A 22,369-nucleotide genomic window follows, 5' to 3' on the forward strand; every position below is an offset into this window, starting at 1 on the left:
GAAGAAGTGGGAAATCAATAAGGTTCGATTTAATTTATTAAACAATTTTTTAATTTATTAAAGTATTTTTTAATTTATTAAACTATTTTCTTTTCTTTTTTTATTAAAAGGTCCCAAAGTCGATAAACAACACGGTCTGGACGGAGTTGTGTGCGCATTGGGATAAGGAAGAGACGAAAGAAACTTCTTCCACCAACTCCACGAACGGCAGGAGCGACCGCAAAGGGAAGGGCATCTTCAAGCATAACTTGGGTGCTCAATCTATTGCCTCTCTGGGAGATCGCATGGTAAGTTCAACCGCTTTTTCTTCAATTATTTAAGTTTTGAAATTTTATTTTTTGTCCATTTCTTCTAATTTCTAATGTTTCTTTAATTTATGTTTTTTTTTCAAGGCGGAAGAAAATGATGGCGAGCCGGTTGATGATCTCGCCCTAATGAAGAGGGCGTATACCAACAAGAAGACCGGTCAGATTGATGACGGTCTTGTGAGGGAAGTGGTCAGCCTGGTCCAAACTCAGGTGCAAGACGAAGTGTCTCAGCTTCAAACCGAGGATGACGCTTCGACGGCTTCGACCAACTTATCCCGGTTTCGAATCAACAAAATCGTTGAATCCGTAAGTTCTTTTTTTTAAAGTTCAATTTATTTATTTCTTGATTTAAATTTGTAAATTTGGCTATTTTCTATTTCAGTCGGTTCCAAAGAAGAAGGGACGTTTGGTCGGTTTGGGTCGTCGCACCCGGTCGGTTCCTCCATCTTCTGCACCACCGCCCTTTGTTGATCCAGAAGTACTTACGGCTCAGTTGAAGGACAAGGATGATCGCATATCTTTGTTGGAGACCCAGATGGCGGCTCAACAGGCGGGCTATGAGGCACAGAGGAGGCTGAACCAGCAAATGATGGAGATGATGCAGAGGATGTACCCGAACGAGGTGTTCCCGGACGTGCCAGACCCGTAGTTTTTTTTTTTCCAAAAACTCGGAATGTTTTATTTTTATTTGTGAAACTTTGAATATTTTCAAATTTTAATTTTAATCTTAATTTTAATTTTAATGATTTCAATTTTATTTTTAATTTTATATTTTCGAATTTAAATTTCAAAAATTTTATTTTTTTAAAAAAAATTAATTTTTTTTTAAATTTCGAGGAACGGGGTCCCTCGGAATATACCGAGGGACATGTTCCTCGGAATATACCGAGGGACCCCGTTCCTCGGAATATACCAATGAAAATTCCGAGGAACATTTCGTCGGAACTTCCGAGGATTGGACCATCGAAAAATCCATCGAAATATCCCGAGGAAGCTCTCCCTCGGTATATTCCGAGGAGCTTTCCGACGAACAGGTTGTCCTCGGAATTTCCTCGGAAATTTGTTTCCTCGGAATTCCGTCAGAAAATTCCGAGGGATTTCCGAGGAAAAATGAATTTCCGAGGAGTTATTTCCGAGGACTTGTTTCGTCGATATGTCGTCGGAATAACGTTATTCCGACGACATACCGACGATTTTTTCCCTCAGTATGTCGCTATTTTCTTTTAGTGATTCAAGAAAAGGGAAATATTCCATTTAGATAGAGAGAAAAATTGTTTAAAAATAGAGAGTTGAACATATAATTGTTCGAGAAATGCCTTATTTATTCAGCCGTAATACAAATTCTTTCAATTAATAGTCGTTTATTGACTTCGCGACGTTTCTTATTTTGGGCGGGAATTATAACAGTTGCGTTTGAAAACAGAAACCCAGCCGTAATGAAAATACATGAAAATCCCTAATCCAGCCGTAATATATATAAATGAAAACAAAAACCCAGCCATAATTCAAATACATGAAAATCCCTAATCCAGCCGTAATATATATAAGTGAAAACAAAAACCCAGCCGTAATTCAAAAACATGAAAATTCCTACAACACTTGCTTACATCAGACAAGTTTTCGCATTATGGCCACTATGTCTACATCGAGAACTTGTGTGTTCTTTCCTAGGACGTTTGTTTTGAAGTGCAACTTCTAAAGCAGATTTCATCCTATTTTTCTTAGGTCTTCCTAGTTGTTGACGAATATACGGGGGCAAGCACGGTTGGTTTGCCACGATTTCTGGAACAGGTAGCGCTGAGTCAGCCGGCATGATAGATTCAGCGTATTCTCTCACCAAATATTCAGTGTTATAGTAAGGACTGCACAGGGATATACGACAAACATTGTTGTACTCCGCAGCTGCGATTGCGTGTACACATGGTAATTTCTCGCGTTCGAAACGCCGACATGTGCACTTTCGCTCTACCAAATTAACAACATTCAAAGACTCGCTAGAAGATCCATATTTAACTTCAGTGTGATGATCATCAATCTTTTGGACAGTCAATTCTCTGGCGGCAGTTACATGACCCTATTAACAAAAAAAGAATAAATATGAAACGACTGAGTTATTACATATTACGGCTGATTTAAGAATTATAAAGGCTGACTTATGAATTTTATGAAACGGCTGACTTAAGAATTTTATGAATTTTAAAGATAGACTTATTTTTACTGTTACGACTGACTTACATGTAGTAGTTTCTCGACACCACGCGTAAGCGTCGTTGGCTGCGATCTGGCATCCTCTCTCCGTTCAGCAAACCATCTGGTCATCATAACCCGTATCAATTCTAATATTCGAACAATGTTTAGACCTCTAGCATGCAACAATGCTCTGTTCATTGATTCCACTATGTTTGTAGTCATCAAATTGTACCTCTCGCCCGGGAAATGAACACGCGTCCACAGGCGGACATCAGCTCTTTGGAGGTAGCCGTGGAGTGCAGGATGAATCGCTTCAATCTCCTCGAAAATCGCAGTAAAGTCAGACATCCTAAAACATCTCGCCGCTTTCTTCACCAGACGGAATGCTTCTTTTCCTTTGTACCGTCCCAATATGTTCTTATATAAATGGTAGGTGCATATTCCCCGAGCAGCCAACGGATACACATTTCTAATTGCTTTCCTTATCGAGTTATGCATGTCTGAGATTATCGAAAGACCCTCGTCGTCAGGAATCAGAAGTTTTAGTTGCGTAAAAAACCAATGCCACAAATCATCATTTTCTGTGTCAACCACTGCGAAGGCTATTGGAAAAATCTGGAAGTTACCGTCCTGAGCTAGTGCTGTGAGTAGCGTCCCTTTGTATTTACCATTGAGAAACGTACCGTCGACTACAACAACTTTGCGCATGAAAGGAAACCCATTAACGCTCGTACCAAAGGCAAAAAACACATACATGAATCTTCCAAGCTCATCGATTTGAAGACGGGTAACTGTACTCGGATTTGCCCTTCTTATCATGTATAAGTAAGAAGGCAAGCTTTCAAACCCACACTCGGGTGTTCCCTCATCGATTTCCCTTGCAAATTTCACCGACCGGTGTGATTTCCGATAATCCATCTGTTCACATGAAAAAACGATCCTCATTACTCAGCCGCATCAAATAATTAAGACAGCCATAACGTACTGAATAACTCAACCCTATTTTACTATAACTCGGCCGCATCTAAATATATAGTAACCCAGCCGAATTGTATGATTATGTCAACCTGTACATTTGACATTACTCAGCCGTGTCGTTAAAATAACTTAGCCACAACAAAGTAATTACCTTTATACCAAACTGCTTAGTGATAGCTATCCCGACGCTCGTAGGGCGAACGGCCGGACCAACGTCGCCGAGAAAGTTCTTGTACAACATACCTAAAATATCTGGTGTTGCTTGTCGAGATCGATTAGAACGCTCTGTGCAGGAACATGTATGCTTCGAATCGTAGATACGAACATAAAACGCCTTGGATTCTCCTTGGGTAGAAGCACGAAATCTCCAGAGACATCCATCAACCCAACACTTAACAACGTATGATGTCGGGGTTGATGTTTCTACATCAAAATCAAATTTATACCTCACTGTAAGAAGTTTCAGTCGTCTCTCCAAATCGTCTTTACTATCGTATCGTTGACCTACCGCAATGTCTATCGACGACATCTCCAAACTTAGAACCTCCAGATTCCCTTTAGATCCGCACATTGAGAAGTTCTGATATCTCTTCTTGGGAGGTAGTGTTGGTTAATCTTCGTCATCTGTAGGAGACTCACCGTATGAGCTGAAGTTTTCATCTTCAGATGACGCACCGTCTGAATCGTCGAACATATCAAATCGGCTTTCAAATTCATCATCTTCTTCGTTTTCTTCGTTTTCTTCGCCTATTTCATCTTCTCCGACTACGTCATGTTTTTCTCCTTCGACATTACTAGAGCAGTCATTCTCATTGTCCTCTTGTTCCTTCTCCAAACTGAAACCATCGTAACTCCCACTCTATTTTTTGTCTCTGGACTCAACTGCTGAAGCTTCTGCTTCTGCTTCTGAGCTAAAGCTCAAAAATGTTTTACTCTTCTCTCTTGCTCTGTTCTCCGTAATCTCCACACAGAGACATAGTTGTTCGATTTTCTTCAGGCTTAGAAAACCTTGCAATTGTCGAGTATTGGACACGTAAACTGGTGGAGTGCATCGTTTTCAATGCTTTATTCGAGAACATGTATCTAAGCTGAATATGATCCTTCAAATCATTCAATCTGTAATCATCGAGAACAGACTTTGCGAAATCTTCATGTGTTGTTTTCTCATGTAAATGAAGAACTTTACACCATCTACTGTCGACGTTGAATACATATTTGTTTTTCTTAATCCAATTACCGGAAACAATAATTACCGGAAACAATAATTACCGGATCCATAACCAACTGAGAAAGATGAAGACGATAGATAACTAAGATGAAGAAGAACATGAACAGTCTCATAAAGCAAGTTATAAAATTCCGTTCATTAGTGATGACATGGCAAGGAGTTTGTTGACATGGCGGATTCCGAGTTTGTATCTTGGATTTTTTTACAAAACTCAGCCAAAAAGTTAACATTACCTCAGCCTTTAAGTAAAAATAACCCGGCTATCACGTATTTAATTAACCCAGCCATGTCGTAATTAATAACACTCCAACAAAATATCTCAGTCATTATGAAATTAAAACTCAGCCGTAATTGAAGAGAACCCTTTTTACAAAAATCAGCCGTAATTAAAAGACAACAACCCAACCATAATGTAAAATATAAACCAGCCGTAATAATGTCACAGCAAAGAACATAAAAAGAGAAAAGATTCTGATAGTATACATCTTCACCACTCCCTTGTGTCCATAATCACGCTCATCGGTTCAAACTCACAGAAGAAGAGCCCCAACTCTTTGATCCAGAAACAGCGGTTACACATTTTGTCACCCTTACTGTTTTCAATGTACCACAAGACCCAATCTCGCTCCATAACAGGAACACATTGGCAACTATAGAACGAAGGAACAACGGTTGAAATGAACTCGTCCCTCTTTGCCAGAAACTCGTCACTGTGCGACAAACCCCATGCTCATTTTAGAGATCGAACTAGTTTCCCGATCCTGACAACTGATTCCCTCGTAAAACGAGAAAAATACTCCTCATCACCCCAAAATATTTTTTTAGTCATTGCGTATGTATACACAGCACGCTCATATCCTTCATCCGCTGCAAGCTTCATGAAAGCAAGTCCTTCTTCCTGAAGGTTAAATGTGAAGAAAAACTGTACACCCTTCATATAAAGTGTGCTTGGATTTCTCTCTGCGTAGCAAGTTTTAAACAACTCAGGAGGCATATTGAGTCTCCTAGGAATGGATAACACATCGTAAAAATGGTTTACCCTACTCCGCTCTGCTAACGCCTTCATCGTCTTGCACGATGCTCTTAGGCCATAGAGATGTGTGAAGGAGTTACCGGCCACACGTTCAACCACTAACTCCTGAATCTCTTCAGGCAATTCAAGTATTGGGAAATAATCCATTAATGTAATGTTCATGTAACTAAGCAATGATATTTGACATAACTCAGCCATGTTGGTTAATATAACATCGACGCCTTCGTAGAGATCGAAACGGTAATACTTTATTATTTAACTCATAATATAACTCAGCCATTAATATTAACATAACTCAGCTGTTAATATTTTGGGTTTTATCATGGCCCATCGAGATTTAGGATTGATACTTTGGGACGGCTGAGTGAGGAAAATACGGCTCAGAACTAATATCGAGGCTTTTATAACATCGAGACGATACTTTAGTATTTAAAAACTGATTTAACATTCACGGTAATCCTTTTTTATAATATTAAACGCCTTATAATAATGGGACATTTCGTCTTTCTTGATTTGACTGCTCAGAACTAATATCGAGGCCATTTATAACATGGAGACGATAATCACGAGGAGTTTAAAAAGTTAAATAAGGTAGAAATTAACGATAACTCAGTCGTAATACGAAAACATTAAAATCAATACCTCAGCCGTTATACTAATCAAGAAAACCCAATATAATCGTAACATGTTTATATAACTCAGGCGTAATGTAAAACATTAAAACCCAAAACCCAGCCGTAATACAATACATTAAAACCCAATTCTTTTCATCGTCCCTCTTGCTCTGTCATTCTGATTCATTTCGTCATCCTTGTTCTCCGTAAACTGGTGGAGTGTCATTCGTTGAAAACATATATGTTGTTGCGAATTCAATATGTTGTTCTCAGTTCATTCAATCTGTAATCATCGAGTACAGACTTTGCGAATTCTTCATGTTTTGTTTTCTCATTTAAATGCAGAACTCTACACTCTCTACTATCGGCGTTGAATACATATCTGTTTTTCTTAATCCAGTTACCATAAACAATAATTACCGGATCCATAAGATCTCGGAGAAAGATGAAGAATAAGATGAAGAAGATAGATATATAGATAGATAAAGAAGATGAAGAAAAAAGATGAACAGACAGACAAACGTAGTTGTAAAGTAGTTCGTTAGCAATGACAAGGCATATCCGAGTTGATGACATGGCGGATGACATGGAAATCGGTTAATCAGCCGGCAAACAAATATATAAGTCAGCCTCCGTAAATTAGCTCTCATTTACAATGTAAGTCAGCCGAACCATGGAAATATTTCAGTAATTAATCTTTTGATCCTTAATCAGCCGTAATTAGGATGAAAAACGATAAATCAGCCGTATCGTCACATAGATCAGCCGTCAAACGAATGATATTCTAGTAATTAATCTTCCGCTAATAAGTCAGCCGTAACCGAGCTGAGTTTACTGTTAATTCATCCTATTACGGCCGACTAATCATAAACTCAGCCGTAACAACATCACATTAGTCAGCCGTAAATTATATAACTCAGCCAGTCGATATTCATTAACTCAGCCGGGGAAACATAACTCAGTCGTCTCTTAGTTACAACTCAGCCAAATTTTCCAGAAAACAAACCGCCGATGTATAAGTCAGCCATAACCTTTGTCTGTAAGTCAGCCTTTATCTCATAAATCAGACATATTTTTGTAATTCAGTCGTACCGTCCGGCTGACTTATGTTCTTAAGTCGGCATTTTCCTCTTAACTCAGCCGCGTTTGTTTATTCAGCCGACATGTAGATATAAATCAGCCGTAACGACGTATGTAGCGAATTATGGTTGGCTTAATGAAAACACGGAACATAATTCCTACGTGGTGACGGGTTTTTGCTTATGTGGCAGCGAAAAGTAATTGCATTACTGTAAATATGTTTTTTCTCATAACATAAAAAAAAACACGCTTGGTATTTAAAAAATGCCAGTAATAAAAAAAAGATTTGTATGGTTCTTGTCAATTGTCCTAAAATTTTGTATATTTAAGTACACTTCCCTATAACAATTAGTAACATTACTACATGATTATGCGAAATGAGGAACACTCTCCTTTTTAAAGAACTTATCAGGATTATACTTGGCTTTACTTGCATCAACTTCTTCAAAGTCCCAAAAATATATTTGGATGATCCGTAGATCTTAGCTTCATCCACGTTTGTCTCGCCACTCGGATTGTTTCCAGTGTCGATGTCTCTGTAATTTATAAATGATTCTGTCGGGTTACTTGACATTTACGGTTCCGCAGCCTATTAGAGCTCTTTAACATTCAAACTTAAGCTAGTCTCTCTGTTTTTGGCTTGCGCCCAACGATGTTTTTTCACAAAATTTGGCTAAAGATCTCTTTATACATTCATATCTGCAGCTGATGGGAAATGTTCTCTGACCAGTGATTTGAGCTTGAGTTTACTATGGTTCATGGTTGCTTGTTTAGAGCGTGTGGCTGTCTAACATGTAAAATTTAATTTATATACATCATATAGATTTAAAGATCGATAGCTGGAATAGCTCAGTTGGTTAGAGCGTAAGGCTGTTAACCACAAGGTCGGAGGTTCGACCCCTCCTTCTAGCGTTATTTTTTTGAAAAATATTCCTACTCTCATTAACTTCATTACGCACAGAAATAGACTGATAAGTGCCAAGGTGGAGCTGAACCAATCAAGAAGCAATGATGACGTGGAGGTGACAACTTTAGGCGGGAAAGTTTGTTGAGTCTTCAGTTTTTTTTTTTGGATTGGATGTGGTCACGGGGGAAGTCTCCAGCAGATCGGTGTACATTAGATCAAAAGATGATATTTTTAGCGAGTTAGAACCGAGACTCGATCGTGGTGATGGCGTCGGTGGCACCGGTGACAGTGGGAGTAACAGTGGAAATGTGATTATGTGGATTTCTTTTTCTCGGAGACTATGGCGAAGAACAAGATCTTAAAGTTCCATGTTAAGATGTTCATGTCCACAACTAATCTAGTTACTATTCACGTTTTGGTATACAAGTCCGCACTTAATTATGTTTACATTTTTAATATATATATATATGCAAATAGATCTTAAAACAGAGAATTTAAAATATAATTTATTATGGTAATTGTTTTTGTTTAATTTATTTTAGAATTTGAGATAAAAGTAAATGAAAGCATAAAATATATAGAATAAGAAAAAATAAATAAAATAATCAAAAAGCCAACATTTTCTTTCCCACAAAGACATAGTTGTCCAAAAACTCTGTCTACCCCCACAAGAAAATGACTCACATGTGAAAAATATCTTTGAGTATAAGGGAAAATTAAAATATGTCCTAGAGAGTAATCTAACTCCTTCATTTTTTTTTTTTTAAAGCATCGTACGTGCTATTGCTAGTATTCAATGTCCTTCCCATGCGGTCCAAGAAAAAAGATGAGCCTAAGAAAGAGATCAATAAACAACAAGATAAATGGTTGGATCGAAGTGGCAAGATAGGTGCCCAATACTACGTCAAAAAGGAAGATATAACAGAAGGCTAAATCTGTACGACTAGGCCTGGGCGTTTTATACTGTACCCGAAGCCCATAGTGTAGCCCGAACCGAAGTATCGGTTTTGGACCGGTAGCGGACCCAAAGAAATAACCGATTGTACTTTGCAGCCCACATATTTCGGCTATGGGCCGGGTCGGTTTCAACCCGAAGTCCAGACAGGTTAACCGAACATACCGAGCATTTTATAATCATTTCTCATATATACATACATTCATTTACACATATATAGGAAACAAAAACTCTTCGTTGATCGTGAGCCGTGAGGCGTGGCCGACGAACCCTAGTTCCCAAATCAAAAATCCATCGATTATTGATCATCATCATTAACAATCTCAAACTGGCCACTATAAATGAATTACCCTCTCCATCTTCTTCTTCACACGAGCAATCGAGAATCCAACGGAGGTATCTCTCTCTTTCTTCAATTCTTCTTCTTCTTCTAATTTTTTTTATCAATTCTTTGTTGAATTAACTCGAATCGATTGTGATTTTTGGTTCGTAATAGTATGAACATATGTTTTTGTGTCTGTTATTGATTTCTAGTTTACGGTTTTGCAGATGGACTCAAAATCATCTTTTGACCGACAAACCCAAAACAAAAATGATGCCGGAAACATTCAAGAACCCGATAGTACCGACATGAGGAAAGAAACAGAGAGGGCTAGTGGAGCGACAAGCAAAGTGAAGCGTATTCTCCCTACAAGATCCGACGTTTGGCACCATTACACGAGGACTAAAGAAGATCGAAACAAGTGTGTATGCCACTACTGTCAGAACACATTTTCGTGTCTCACAAGCTCAGGGACATCCAATCTAAGGAGCCATCTTGAGAAATGTAAGAGTCATCTTGCTTGGTCGGCTGGACAAAAAGATCAGCAGCAAAACATTGATGATGAAGGGAAGTTCAAGAACTCAAAGTTGACTGATGGTGAGTTGAGAGAAGCGACAAATCAGATGGTTGTCATAGGACAATTGCCGTTATCATTTGTTGAAAGCGTAGCATGGAAACATTTTTGTCCCAAGGTTAGTAAACTCTTTTTCATTTTTGTCTCAAGGTTAGTAATGTCTTGCTTGTAAATTAACTAATGTCTTCTCTTTTCTATGTTGTAGGTTAACTTTGGGTACACTCCTCATTCAAGAAGAACTGCGACTAAGAACATTATCAAGATGTATGTGGAAAAGAAGGATGCCCTCAAGAAATGGTTCTTGTGTAGCAATCAAAGAGTGTCTTTGACAACGGATATTTGGGTCTCTCCAACTACAGGTAATCATTTATACATTTGACATCTTTTGATTCTTTTATACATACTAGAAAGCTGATCGTGGGGTTCTCTCTGTACAATGTTTATAGGTGCGAGTTATATGGTCATCACAGTTCACTACATTGATGCTTCTTGGCGGTTAAAGAAGCTGATCATAGGGTTCAAACACATCACGGATCACAAAGTTCAGACTATAGCAAATGTTCTTCTATAGTGCTTGTCTGAATGGGGAATAATAAATGTCTTTTGTATAACCGTGGATAATGCTACTGCCAATAGTTCAGCTTTGAGAAAGTTTCAAAGTAGTTTTGCTTTAGGTTCTGATCAGGCTTTTGTGTTAGATGGGGAGTTTTTACACATGAGATGTAGTGCCCATATCATTAACTTGATAGTTAAGGATGGAATGGCTGAAATAGATGAGAATGTGGTTTCTATCCGCAATGCTATCTCCTATGTTAGATCACATACTAACAGGTTGAGATCTTTTGAGCTTAAAGTCGACTCTGGTAAGATTACAAGGGGGAGTCTATCGTTGGATGTCAAGACAGATGGAATTCAACCTATCTAATGTTGACAACAGCTCTAAAGTTCAAGGTGGCTTTCGATAAGATGGAAGCAGAAGACAAGCTCTACAACGATCATTTCTGTGAAAATGGAGAAAAAAGGGTAGGACCTCCTCAGCTAAGGGATTGGAATGCTGTTGAGAAGTTGTGTCGATTTCTGCTCATCTTCTACAACTCGACACTGGTGGTCTCGGCTTCAACTTCACTCAATTCCCATAGGTGCTATGGTGAGATTGTAACCATTGCGACTAATCTAGTAGGACTTTCCAGCAGCTCTGGTTGTGAGATGAGGTTTAAGGCGACAGAGATGCTCAAGAAGTTTGAGAAGTATTGGAATGGCATGAAGAATATTAACATGATGTTAATTGTGGCCACTGTTTTTGACCCCAGCAACAAGTTGGAGCTTGCAAAGATGTGTTTTGAAGAGTTATATGGGCTAGATACAACTGACTACAAGTAGATGTATGAGTCCTTGATGTGTCTCTTGAGGAGTTTCTTCAAAGAGTACAGTTCACGACATGGAGCCAAGGTTGATCCAAGTGAACAATCATCTCAGTCTGACCACTAAACTCAGCCGAGAGACCAAAGTGTTGAAAGGATGGAGCTTGTGGACGACTTTGTGGGTTACAAAAGAATGGATGCGAGGTACAAGTATAAGCTAAACGAAATAGAGGTTAGAGAAAAGAAGGATGAGCTGGAGATATACCTTAAAGAGTCTGTAGAGCACCCTGACCTGATGATTGGAACAGAGTATGATGTACTCTCATGGTGGAGAAAGAACTCAGTTAAGTATCCTGTCTTGTCTGAGATTGCTCGGGATGTTTTAGCTTTACAAGTCTCGTCAGTTGCTTCAGAGAGTGCCTTTAGTACTTCTGGTCGGCTTCTAGAACCACACAGGAGCTGTTTAGCCCATTATATGGTGGAGGTTTTGATGTGCACAGAGAAGTGGATGAAGCAAGACATAAAAATGGAGTCAAGAGTGCTTTCAAATCCTCAAATACTAGCTGATCTTGAAGAAGTTGACAGACTTGAAAGAGGTAAAATCCCATACTTTAAATCTTCTTTTCTTATAATATGGATGTTAAGTGTTTAGTGATTGGTTTGAACTTTGTGTTTTCAGAGTATGGAGACACAATAGTTCCAGAAGAAGACTAAGGCTTTGTTGTTGCTTAAGAAGATCATGGCTACATGAACACTTTTATTCTTTATCTTGGTTTGAAGTTGTGTTTTTTCGGCATTTTGAACTTGTTTTCGGCTTGAATGTTGTTTCTAAGTTTAGACACAAAGATATCTTGTTTTGTTCTGTCTAAAACTTGTGCTTTATTGGGATTTTGGTGTGTTTGAACTCATATTTGCCTCAGTGAATTGTTCGGATGTTTGGTTATATATGATTGTCTCCGATTTATTTCAGTTAGTTTGGTTAAATATGAATGTCTTTGGTTGGTATAAACCGAAACTGGACCGAAAGTGTAATTGGACTTCACCGGATTTTGATTGCTTCACCCGGACCAATCCGAAACCGGTTGATTCCGAACCAATACCATACCGAAATTTTGGAAAAACCGAATGTTACTTGTACACTTAGTTCCGAAAATCCGAACAAACGATATAACCGAACCGAAACCGAACGGTGGACCGAACGCTCAGGCCTATGCACGACCGTGATTCGTGGATTTTGAGCTCCACAATATAAAAGAAGCCGGTCATGGACATAAACAAATAAAATATAAATTATGGTCTCCAAAATTTCATATTCAAACCTGGAGAAGATATCCGTAGAAAGAGTCAATCTTTGATGCTAAAGTGACGGACGAGAATTGCGATTTGATGTTACATGATTGTGCTAAATAAGTGTGTACAAAATGCTTGCCAAAAGTGTATCATCGATCATGCAATGATGCGTACATCTTAGCAACCCTTCACCCCGTTAAGAGATTAGAATGTATATATTGATTTAATTTTCAAAGAACAATTTTAAGCATTTTTATGAACAGATAAATTGAGGAGTTAGTGTAGTTTATCGTTTATTGAAAACTCCAATTTGATATGTGATGAAAGGAGAATTGAACACGCTTATATTATGGATAATAGAAAAGAAAGAAAGAAAAGCATTTTATTAATTTTAACTTTATATATAACAAAATACTAAAAAGTAAATCCAAACCCTAAGTTAAAAAACCAAACCAGAAAGAAAGAAAATAAAGTGGGAAGAAAAAGAAACAGCTCTAGCTTTTCACCTACGTAAACACACCGTTGGCAAAATCTAAGCCGTCCATAGCAAGTAAACCCCCTTGGCCTGAGATGATCTCACACCTAAACTCGCAAAGCCACGACCGCGATGGTGGTTAGTACGATGACTGTCGCTGTTTGGACAGAGAGGTCATCTCCACAGCTAGGATCGAAACCGGTGCTCCCTGAGGGTCCCATAGTAGTTCCAGGGAATACAGATGAAGTCGGCACTCCAGTGGTGGGATTGACGTTGGTTGGCATCCCAAAGGTTGAATTTCCGGTGGATGGAGTTCTGGTAGATGGAGATCCGGTGGTTAGATTTCCGGTGGATGGAGTTCCGGTGGTCGGAGTACTAGTGGAGCTGAAAAAGAGTTATACTCCACTCCATAAGAACACTTAAATCATCATAAAGTTTGAGAAAATGGTAAACCAGTTGTAAAGATTTAGTAGCACATCTACACATTATTATATTTGTTACTGGACTAGTTAACAACTATGTTGTGATTATCCTAAGAATCAATCTCGAAACTATTCTTAGTACCATTTGAGCCTATAACCTGAGTAAACCGGTTTGAAGTTAGAAATCTCCTAGTTATATATTCTTAGTACCATTTGAGCTTCAACCAATCCGGTTTAGCTCAATCACTAATATTGCCTGTGTCACACTTTGATCAACAAACTATAATTATCACTCATCATAAAACTCAGTACTGATCTAAATTAAGACAACACCAAGCAAAGACCAAAAATCAAACAGAGTACTAAAAGAACATTATCTCTGCTCAAAGGACGAGATGAAGTGAAACATACCCGGAACTAGATAAACAACTAGAAGCATCTGCAAGAACACAGTAAAGAAAAAACAAAGTCAACATAATAAAATTTATTTGATGAAAGAAACTTCCACGTTTTGATAGATGGGTTGGAAGAGAATACTTGAAGGAGGGGAAGTGGAGACTACGGCGGCGCCGTTAAAGTCACACGTTGCACCAGTGGAAGCTTTCTTCTGATAAAAGCTGTTAACGGCGACATCACAGTGGTTTTTAACGGTGTTCGGTTGGAAACAAGGACCATTTTGCTCAATCTGCGAACAGTCAGCACCTGATCCACACGCGTAGTCTATTACCTTCTGAAGCGCTTGGTCGTCTCCGTCCTTACACACACAAACCGCAGCGTCTGTTCAATGACAAAGAAGAAAAAGAGACATAGAAATCAGAATAGGGATCTCGGATCAGAATATGCAAAAGATAGAAAGAATCTAACATAATATATGTTTGGTGAAGTGGAAAAATATAATAACCAAGTTTAGCATTGCAACGAAACCTAGAAGCTTACTTGAATAAGTAACCATGGAGAAGATAAGAAACAAAGAAAGCAAAATTGCCATGGCTGCTTCTAATCAAGATATCTCTGTAAGGCTTGTTCAACAAGTAAGATCGACACTTCTTTAACCCTAACAGTGTTACGGATACGAGTTTTCGTGCTTGATGGTATAGAGAGATAGAGGGAGAGGGATTCTTATAAGATGGTCGAATATTTTTTAGTTTTTTGTGACAACTTTTTTTTGATACTAATAAGCACTGTACAATAGTTAAACCTTTGGACCCCTTTTGTGTAATGACTTGTAAATGTTAGATTTTTAGTAAACAAAGCAGAGGAACGACAGAGAAAAGATGAAAAGCTAGTTGTCGTCTAGTTTCTGTGTGACTGGTCGACGCACAAAAAGAGGTAGTGGTGACTTTACGTGAAAGAAAGATAGCTTGTTATTCACTAAGTTTCCTCCTCACTTTACGTATACCACATGCATTTTTAGTTTGCTTTTTTAACATTTGGTCTAGCTAGCTTTCCCCTAGCTAATACATAAAAGTGACGCATACGTGTCCAAAATAGAAATAGTGGTTAATTTGGTTTCCTAGTAAATGTAAATTAAACATATGATTAGTTTCAAAAAAAATTAAACATATGATTATTAAATGATTATATAATATATTTGTAAAGCTAAGTCGCAGTATGATTTTGAAGCACTAAACACGATGAAAATGATAGAAAGCAGAGAAAAGAACAGAAAAAATGGAAATTGTTACAAATGTGATCATCCACGTACGAGGACACTAAACATCCTCTCATTGTTTCTGCTTTATCATCAATACATATGTCACTTTGTCCTTGTCTTTATCTTTAAATGTTACCGATATAGACATCTATAAATAGAGAGGCTGTACTTGGTTATTTTAATAATCTGAATAAGATCAACTCTTCTTCTCCTCTTACGACCAAACTCTTCCTCTCTGTCTACTTATCACTTTCTAACATACATATACAATAAATTATTATCTCTCACAAGTCACTATCATCTCTCTCTCCCTCGTTTTGATCATCTTTTCTTAATACACAAACTTTGATTATCATATATTACTTCACCTTTTATTCACAACACGTTATCAGCACGAGCTCTCATATACTGGTGAAGTCTATCAGTCCGGAAGCTCTGACCAACCGAAGCTTATCAATCCGAAAGTTCTTAAACCAGCCGAGGTAATGTTTAAATTTATGTATTTCAATATACTTAATTTATTTAAATTTTATTATATTTTTGGAGTGAGAGGCTAGGCCTTCTCCGTCTATTTATCGGGATGATAGGCGCCGCCTTTCCCGACTGATCGTTATGGTAGGCTATGCCTTCACGATCAGAGAACACGTGGTAGGCTTTGCCTCCGTGAATAAAAAGAAAAGGTCAAAAATGGTAGACTAAGTCTCCTCGGACCTTGAAATAAGTAAAAGTCAAAATGGTAGACCATGTCTCCTCGGACTTTGAAAAATGATCAATATGGTAGTCTAAGACTCCTCGGATCATGTGGTAGGCTAAGCGTCCAATTTTATTTATGCTCTTTAAATTTCTGCAATTTAAATTTATGCCTTTAGTTTCTGCATTTCAATTTCCGTCTATATTTTATTATTCTATGAATTCGGTTATCATATCAAATTTGACAAAGCTCAAAATAAATGCCCTTGATATTACGGGAAATAGTTATATGACCTGGGCAGTGGGTGCAAAGATGCACCTGAAAAAAAATGAGGTTTGAGAAATCATCGATAAGTTGAAACTATATCGGATGAGAAAAAGATAAAGCCATGATAATTTACACCACTTTAATGATGGTTTATAAGATGAGGTCTATCATGAGAAAGATCTAGAAGATCTTTGAATAATCAAATCCTTGAAAGAAAGGATTCACCAAATTGTTGGAGTTGATGTAAATCCTCCGTGAGAATTGAAAAGAAAACAAACTCATGATACTAAGCCAACAAATCGGTCTTTCTTGAAAAGGACAAGAGTGTGGATGCGGTTGAAACCGCTATCGTGGTCGTGGAAGAGGACGAGGAAGAAGATTCCGTCCCTATGAAAATAATGGAAACTTCCACGAAAAATGAAAGTGGTCGGGTGATAAAAGACAAACAGAAAAGGTTTTCTATAGATAGGGCCAGAAAGAAAATTGGGTACGTAGTTGTCGTACGCCAAATATTTAGCCGATCTATATCGAGAATCAAAAAGAAAAAAAGAAAGGAAGTATATTAAACTTCGTCTCTTATGAGCCCGAACCATTTTTCATAGCTTGAATACTCATCTTGATGATTCAGATTTTCTGGTTGGTCCAGAAAATGAAAATAAAATATCGATGTGATATGAGAATTATTTTCCTGAATAAGTTTTTGAGATTCAGGATGGAGAAAAATATACATGACATGTATTGGGTCATCGTCATGACTACTAAAGGTAACAAATATCTTTCGTCTTTCAAATTAAATAAGTATAGTATCTAGTAATATAAACATATTATTGGCTCTAGAAGAGATTATGATAAAAAGACATGCATAAGAAAAAGATGGCAAAATTATAAATGGGTGGTAAACCTGAAGTTTACTGATATATAGCCATCACCAATAATGTTATCGACATTATTGTGAAATGTTGAAAAACCAGAAGTTTTTCACATATAGCATGTCAAGAAATCAAAGGAAACCATCATGGGTGATGAATCATCAAGCAAGTTCACTAGATGTGGTTTCTTTAACCAGATCCCAAATTAGGATCTCACTCTAAAGGATTTGAAACATAATTCATCCCAAATGGAAAAATTGGATATGTTATTGGTTCTAGAGTGGGATTCAGTACGAGATTTTAGACATGGAGTGTCATCATCTCGAGGGGGAGAATTAAAGAATCCTAGTGAGTGGAACATTGAGAAATTATGTTCGCACTTGAAAGTAAGATGATCCCCATGATCGGGTGTAAACATGCACAACTATATGTAATAACGACATATACAATCCAAAGGGATAAAGTATATGGATAATTAGAAATATGCTCGCAAGTTTGCTAGAAGCATATGATAAGCTGATGGAATGAGATATGTGAAATGGATTACAATGAAAAATAGAATAATCCATTTACAAAATGCCTGCCAGACATTTTGATGAAATAATGAAATCTCATATTCCAGCTGAAAATGCTCCAATAAGAAAATAGTGTCCTAAACGGACGATATATGAGTCTATGGCACGCTAGAGACGTGATAGACCACTTTGGTTCCAAAGAGTCCTCGAAAAGGAGCAAAAATATAAATAGAGGATGAATCTCATGATGAGACCGTTGATATGGTTAATATAATAGTCAGGTACCTGGGTAAATCATTGATGATGATAAAGAGATCTCGATTAACCATATCAGTACGGATAAAAAGATGGAACCAAAGAGAAAATAGATTGTCGACAATAATGAAAAAAAAGCGCTATATAAATAAGGATTATGAATCTACCTCAATGTATGAGGGTAGAGTGAATTGATTGGCCATCAATTCGATATAAAGCTCGTTAGAAAAACGAGAGATTTTTGGACCAAAAGTCCAAGGTATAGTTTTCCAGAGAATGAAATGAAAGATGACCTTGAGGTATGAAAAATGGCTTGTTCCGAGGTCACTGGAGAAAATTTAAAATAGATGCAATATATTGAAATGTCTGGCAGGACAAAAACGACTTGAGTTGCATCTCGATATTTTAGAAGTCCCTGGAGAGTTAAAGATGCTCTCGGGAAAGTATAAAACTCTGGAAGAGTTAGAACAAGCCGTATATAAGGTATCTTGAACCGGTAACTGGTGATATGTTTACGGCACGATTTGCTGATTGCCATTTTAATGAGGATGAATTTCTAGCGTTAGGGGGAGGAATTTGATAAATTCCTAAAGAGATTACATGGTGTACATAGTCGTTGTTACACCTTGATCCCCCTACGAATCAAAGAGAGCTGGAAATTCAAGAAATTGTGCATTTGCATAATTTGGCAAACCAGTTACCAGATGTGTTCACAGATACGACATGAGATACCCGTTGAAAATATTTCATCAAGAGTTCATGTTCCTAAAGAACAAAGTGATGGTAACAAAATAAATGAACCTAGGGTTCAGTTAAAGAGGGGGAGACTAGCGGGTTCTAGAGATAAAAATCCCCGAAAGAAATTGGTTGAGAAAAGTTGCAAGGTTCCTGAAGAACCTGATACTGAATAATGTCTGAAAGAAGACATAATTGGAAAGGTTCAAAGAGAACCTGATACTGAAAGATGTCTGAAAGAAGGCATAAGTGGAAAGGTTCCAGAAGAACCTGATACTGAAAAATGTCTGAAAGAAGGCATAGATGAAAAGGGTCAAGATGAACCAAATAAAGATGATCAAGATGACGAAAAGGGAACAGAAAAGTATGAGATTTCCATCAACTACACCCTTGATGAAAAATTTATAAGATAAAAGATGTTGATGGAATGTTCTCCTTTTCTGTCCAAAGAGGTCGATCATAAAAGTGATGATCCCGATCCAAGGTCCATTTTGGAATGTTAAAAAGACATGATTGGGAGGAATGGCAGAAGGCCATTCAAATTGAATTATTCTCCCTGAATAAAAGAAATGTCTGTGGACCTATAGTCATAACGCCTGAGAATATAAATCTTGTTGGGTATAAGTGGGTATTCGTGAGAAAAGTAACACGATATAAAACCTGATTAGTTTCCCAAAGATTTTCTCAGAGACCGAAAATTGATTTTGAGGAAATGTATTCTCCGGTAATGGATGCAATTATGTTTAGATTTTTGATGAGCCTAATGGCATCTAAAAATCTTGAAATGCATCTTATAGACGTTTTGACTACATATTTGTATGGATCGTTGGATAACGATATATATATGAAACTCCCTGAGGGATTGAAAATGCCAGGGGCATTGAAAGAAAAATCCAGGGAGATTTGTTCGGTCAGTTACATCGATCATTATATGGATTATAAAGAAATCGTCATCTGGCTTTGTGATCATTGCTGTATATGTAGATGACCTTGACATAATTGGAACTCAAAAGGAGGTTGATGATGCTCGAACTCATATGAAAGAAGAGTTCGAAATGAAAGATCTCGGCAAGACAAAGTTTTGTCTTGGGCTCCAGATAGAGCATCTCCGAGAAGGAATATTTGTGCATCAATCAAACTATACGAAAAGGTTATTGAAACGCTTTTTTTATGAATAAAGCGACTCCTTTGAGTACTCCAATGATAAATAGATCTCTCGATGTTAAAAGAGATGTTGTTTTAAAAGATCCTGGTAAGATCTTATATAAATAAGTACTTTGGAGATGCTAATGGTAATAAAGCATATGTGAGCGTATATGTCTTGCGAGTTGTATTTGATTAAATATACTTTTAGACACTAATGTCTTTGCAAGATACAGCTCATTTTCTATTCATGGAAATTAGAACGGCGTCGAGAATATATCCGTTCTCTCCAAGGTACGTATTGATTTAGGATTGATTTATCCTAGATACCCCGAGTTTGGTATGGTTTTGCAGATACATGCTATTTATAAAGTCGAACGTAAACCGGATATGGTTTTACAACTGGTGGAACCGCGATCTCTTGGCGGTCCCAGAAACAAACTCTGGTTGCGACATCTTCAAATCATACAGAAACTATTGCGCTTCACAAAGCATGTCGAGAATGTGTGTGGCTTCGGTCAATGAGTCACCACATACAAGAATCAAGCGGAATAGTTAACGAGAAAGAGCTGACGAAAATATTTGAAGATAATTCAGCGTGGGTCGTTCAACTCAAAGAAAGCTATAACTAGAGTGAAGTACATCCCTCCAAGATTTTTCTCGTACATAAGAGAGCTCGAGAAAAATAAAGAAGTGGACATCGAATATGTACGATCACGCAACAATCCAGCTGACTTGTTCACCAAAGCTCTTTCGACTACACCATTCCGAAAACACGTCTACGGTATCAGAATGCGGCATTTGCGTGACCTGTGAAGAAAAAGCTATGTCCATTATTTTCAGGGGGAGATTACGGCAGTGTACTCTTTTTTCCTTGTCATGGTTTTTGTCCCAACGGGTTTTTCCATGACTAGGTTTTTGACGAGGCACTACGTAATACAAGATGGATGATCAAGGGGGAGTGTTACAAATGTGATCATCCACGTATGAGGACACTAAGCATCCTCTCATTGTTTCTGCTTTATCATCAGTACATATGTCACTTTGTCCTTGTCTTTATCTTTAAATGTTACCGACATAGACATCTATAAATAGAGAGACTGTATACTTATCACTTTCTAACATACATATACAATAAATTATTATCTCTCACAAGTCACTATCATCTCTCTCTCCCTCGTTTTGATCCTCTTATCACTTGGTTATTTTAATAATCTGAATAAGATCACTTTTCTTCTGTTCTTACGACGAAACTCTTCCTCTCTGTCTACTTATCACTTTCTAACATACATATACAATAAATTATTATCTCTCACAAGTCACTATCATCTCTCTCTCCCTCGTTTTGATCCTCTTTTCTTTATACACAAACTTTGATTATCATATATTACTTCAGCTTTTATTCACAACAGAAATAATATAGTCGCATAAACTCAGCGCAAAGTACTTAAGGGTTAAGGTAGAGAGGGAGCCATGTGCAGGATAACCTTTGCATCCGCACTACAGCACGTATGATTAGGTCACCAGTTAAAAAGTCATACTATTATACTAATCCGATAATTTAATGATTGATTTGAAGACGATCAGATATAGCAATGAGCTTAAACGGTATCATATATAAAATAATAAGGGATGGCTCAATCAGGTTTTAAGTAAGATTTTTTTTGTTTTGGATTAAGTTTTTTGGGCTCAGATTATTTGTATCATAAATAACTGCACGACTAAATTTTAATCTAATTTAATTTGAATTGTTTGAATTTTTCAAGAGAATTTGGTTATCATCTTTTTAGAAAATATTAGAAAAATTAAATATTAATTAACTTCAATATAAATATTTTTAAAAATATATATAAATAGAAGAAAATCATTATTTTAATAAATTAACCATTGATAATATATTGAGTAGAAGTAAACATATCATTTTTTGGTATACCATACACTATACAGAAAATCTTGAGAATTATGCTTTTAAATTTATGTTTCTGTCTTGACACAATTTGCAATGTTTTTGAGGTTCTGACATACATAAAATATAATAAAATTTGATAAAATTATATAATAAAATGAAGATGATAAACCTACTATCAAAGAAATACAGAAATAAAAATTACAAAACACTAAAACTAGAAAAATAAATTCATTGAAAATATTCAGATACTAGTGAATGCAGTGACAAAGAAAAAAATATGGAAAAAAAGAAGAGGATCTAAATGTTACTTAAGTTTGTTTCTGATTTTTAACATATATTTTGTATAGGCATTATCATATCTTATCTTACGCAATAGCTAAACAAATGCAGAATCGAATGCGAAATTATGAAAGTAAGTTTTGTTTCATGAAACGCCGCATGTAATATTATTTATCGATGGATAAAACTGATGATATTGATTTCATAATACAATATTTACATACAAATTTTAACTAGAATTAAGTTTGTATTGGATGAAACATGAAACAAATAAACATGATAACTCGTAATAAGTTGTTTGTGTTTTTCATATTA

At 37.0% G+C, this 22,369-nt stretch overlaps 2 protein-coding genes and 1 non-coding gene across 3 annotated transcripts; 1 reads left to right on the forward strand and 2 right to left on the reverse strand.

Annotated features, from left to right (window-relative positions):
- Positions 1–1,911: 1,911 nt before the first annotated feature.
- LOC106425577 lies at positions 1,912–4,047 on the reverse strand. Its single transcript, XM_013866308.1, has 4 exons — positions 3,628–4,047; positions 2,731–3,416; positions 2,544–2,619; positions 1,912–2,382 (listed from the first exon to the last, which is right to left on the reverse strand). The coding sequence occupies exons 1-4, from the start codon at positions 4,045–4,047 to the stop codon at positions 1,912–1,914; spliced, it is 1,653 nt and encodes a 550-aa protein (XP_013721762.1).
- Positions 4,048–8,269: 4,222 nt separating this feature from the next.
- Positions 8,270–8,343, forward strand: TRNAN-GUU. Its single transcript has one exon. It is a non-coding gene; the product is annotated as a tRNA-Asn (tRNA).
- A 4,865-nt stretch (positions 8,344–13,208) lies between these two features.
- On the reverse strand, positions 13,209–14,921 carry LOC106425556 (carbohydrate-binding X8 domain-containing protein). Its single transcript, XM_013866289.3, has 4 exons — positions 14,674–14,921; positions 14,275–14,514; positions 14,149–14,176; positions 13,209–13,699 (listed from the first exon to the last, which is right to left on the reverse strand). The coding sequence occupies exons 1-4, from the start codon at positions 14,723–14,725 to the stop codon at positions 13,423–13,425; spliced, it is 597 nt and encodes a 198-aa protein (XP_013721743.1). The 5' UTR covers positions 14,726–14,921; the 3' UTR covers positions 13,209–13,422.
- Positions 14,922–22,369: the final 7,448 nt, after the last annotated feature.

This window comes from Brassica napus, chromosome C7 (genome assembly GCF_020379485.1).
Source record: "Brassica napus cultivar Da-Ae chromosome C7, Da-Ae, whole genome shotgun sequence".
Lineage (NCBI taxonomy): Eukaryota > Viridiplantae > Streptophyta > Magnoliopsida > Brassicales > Brassicaceae > Brassica > Brassica napus.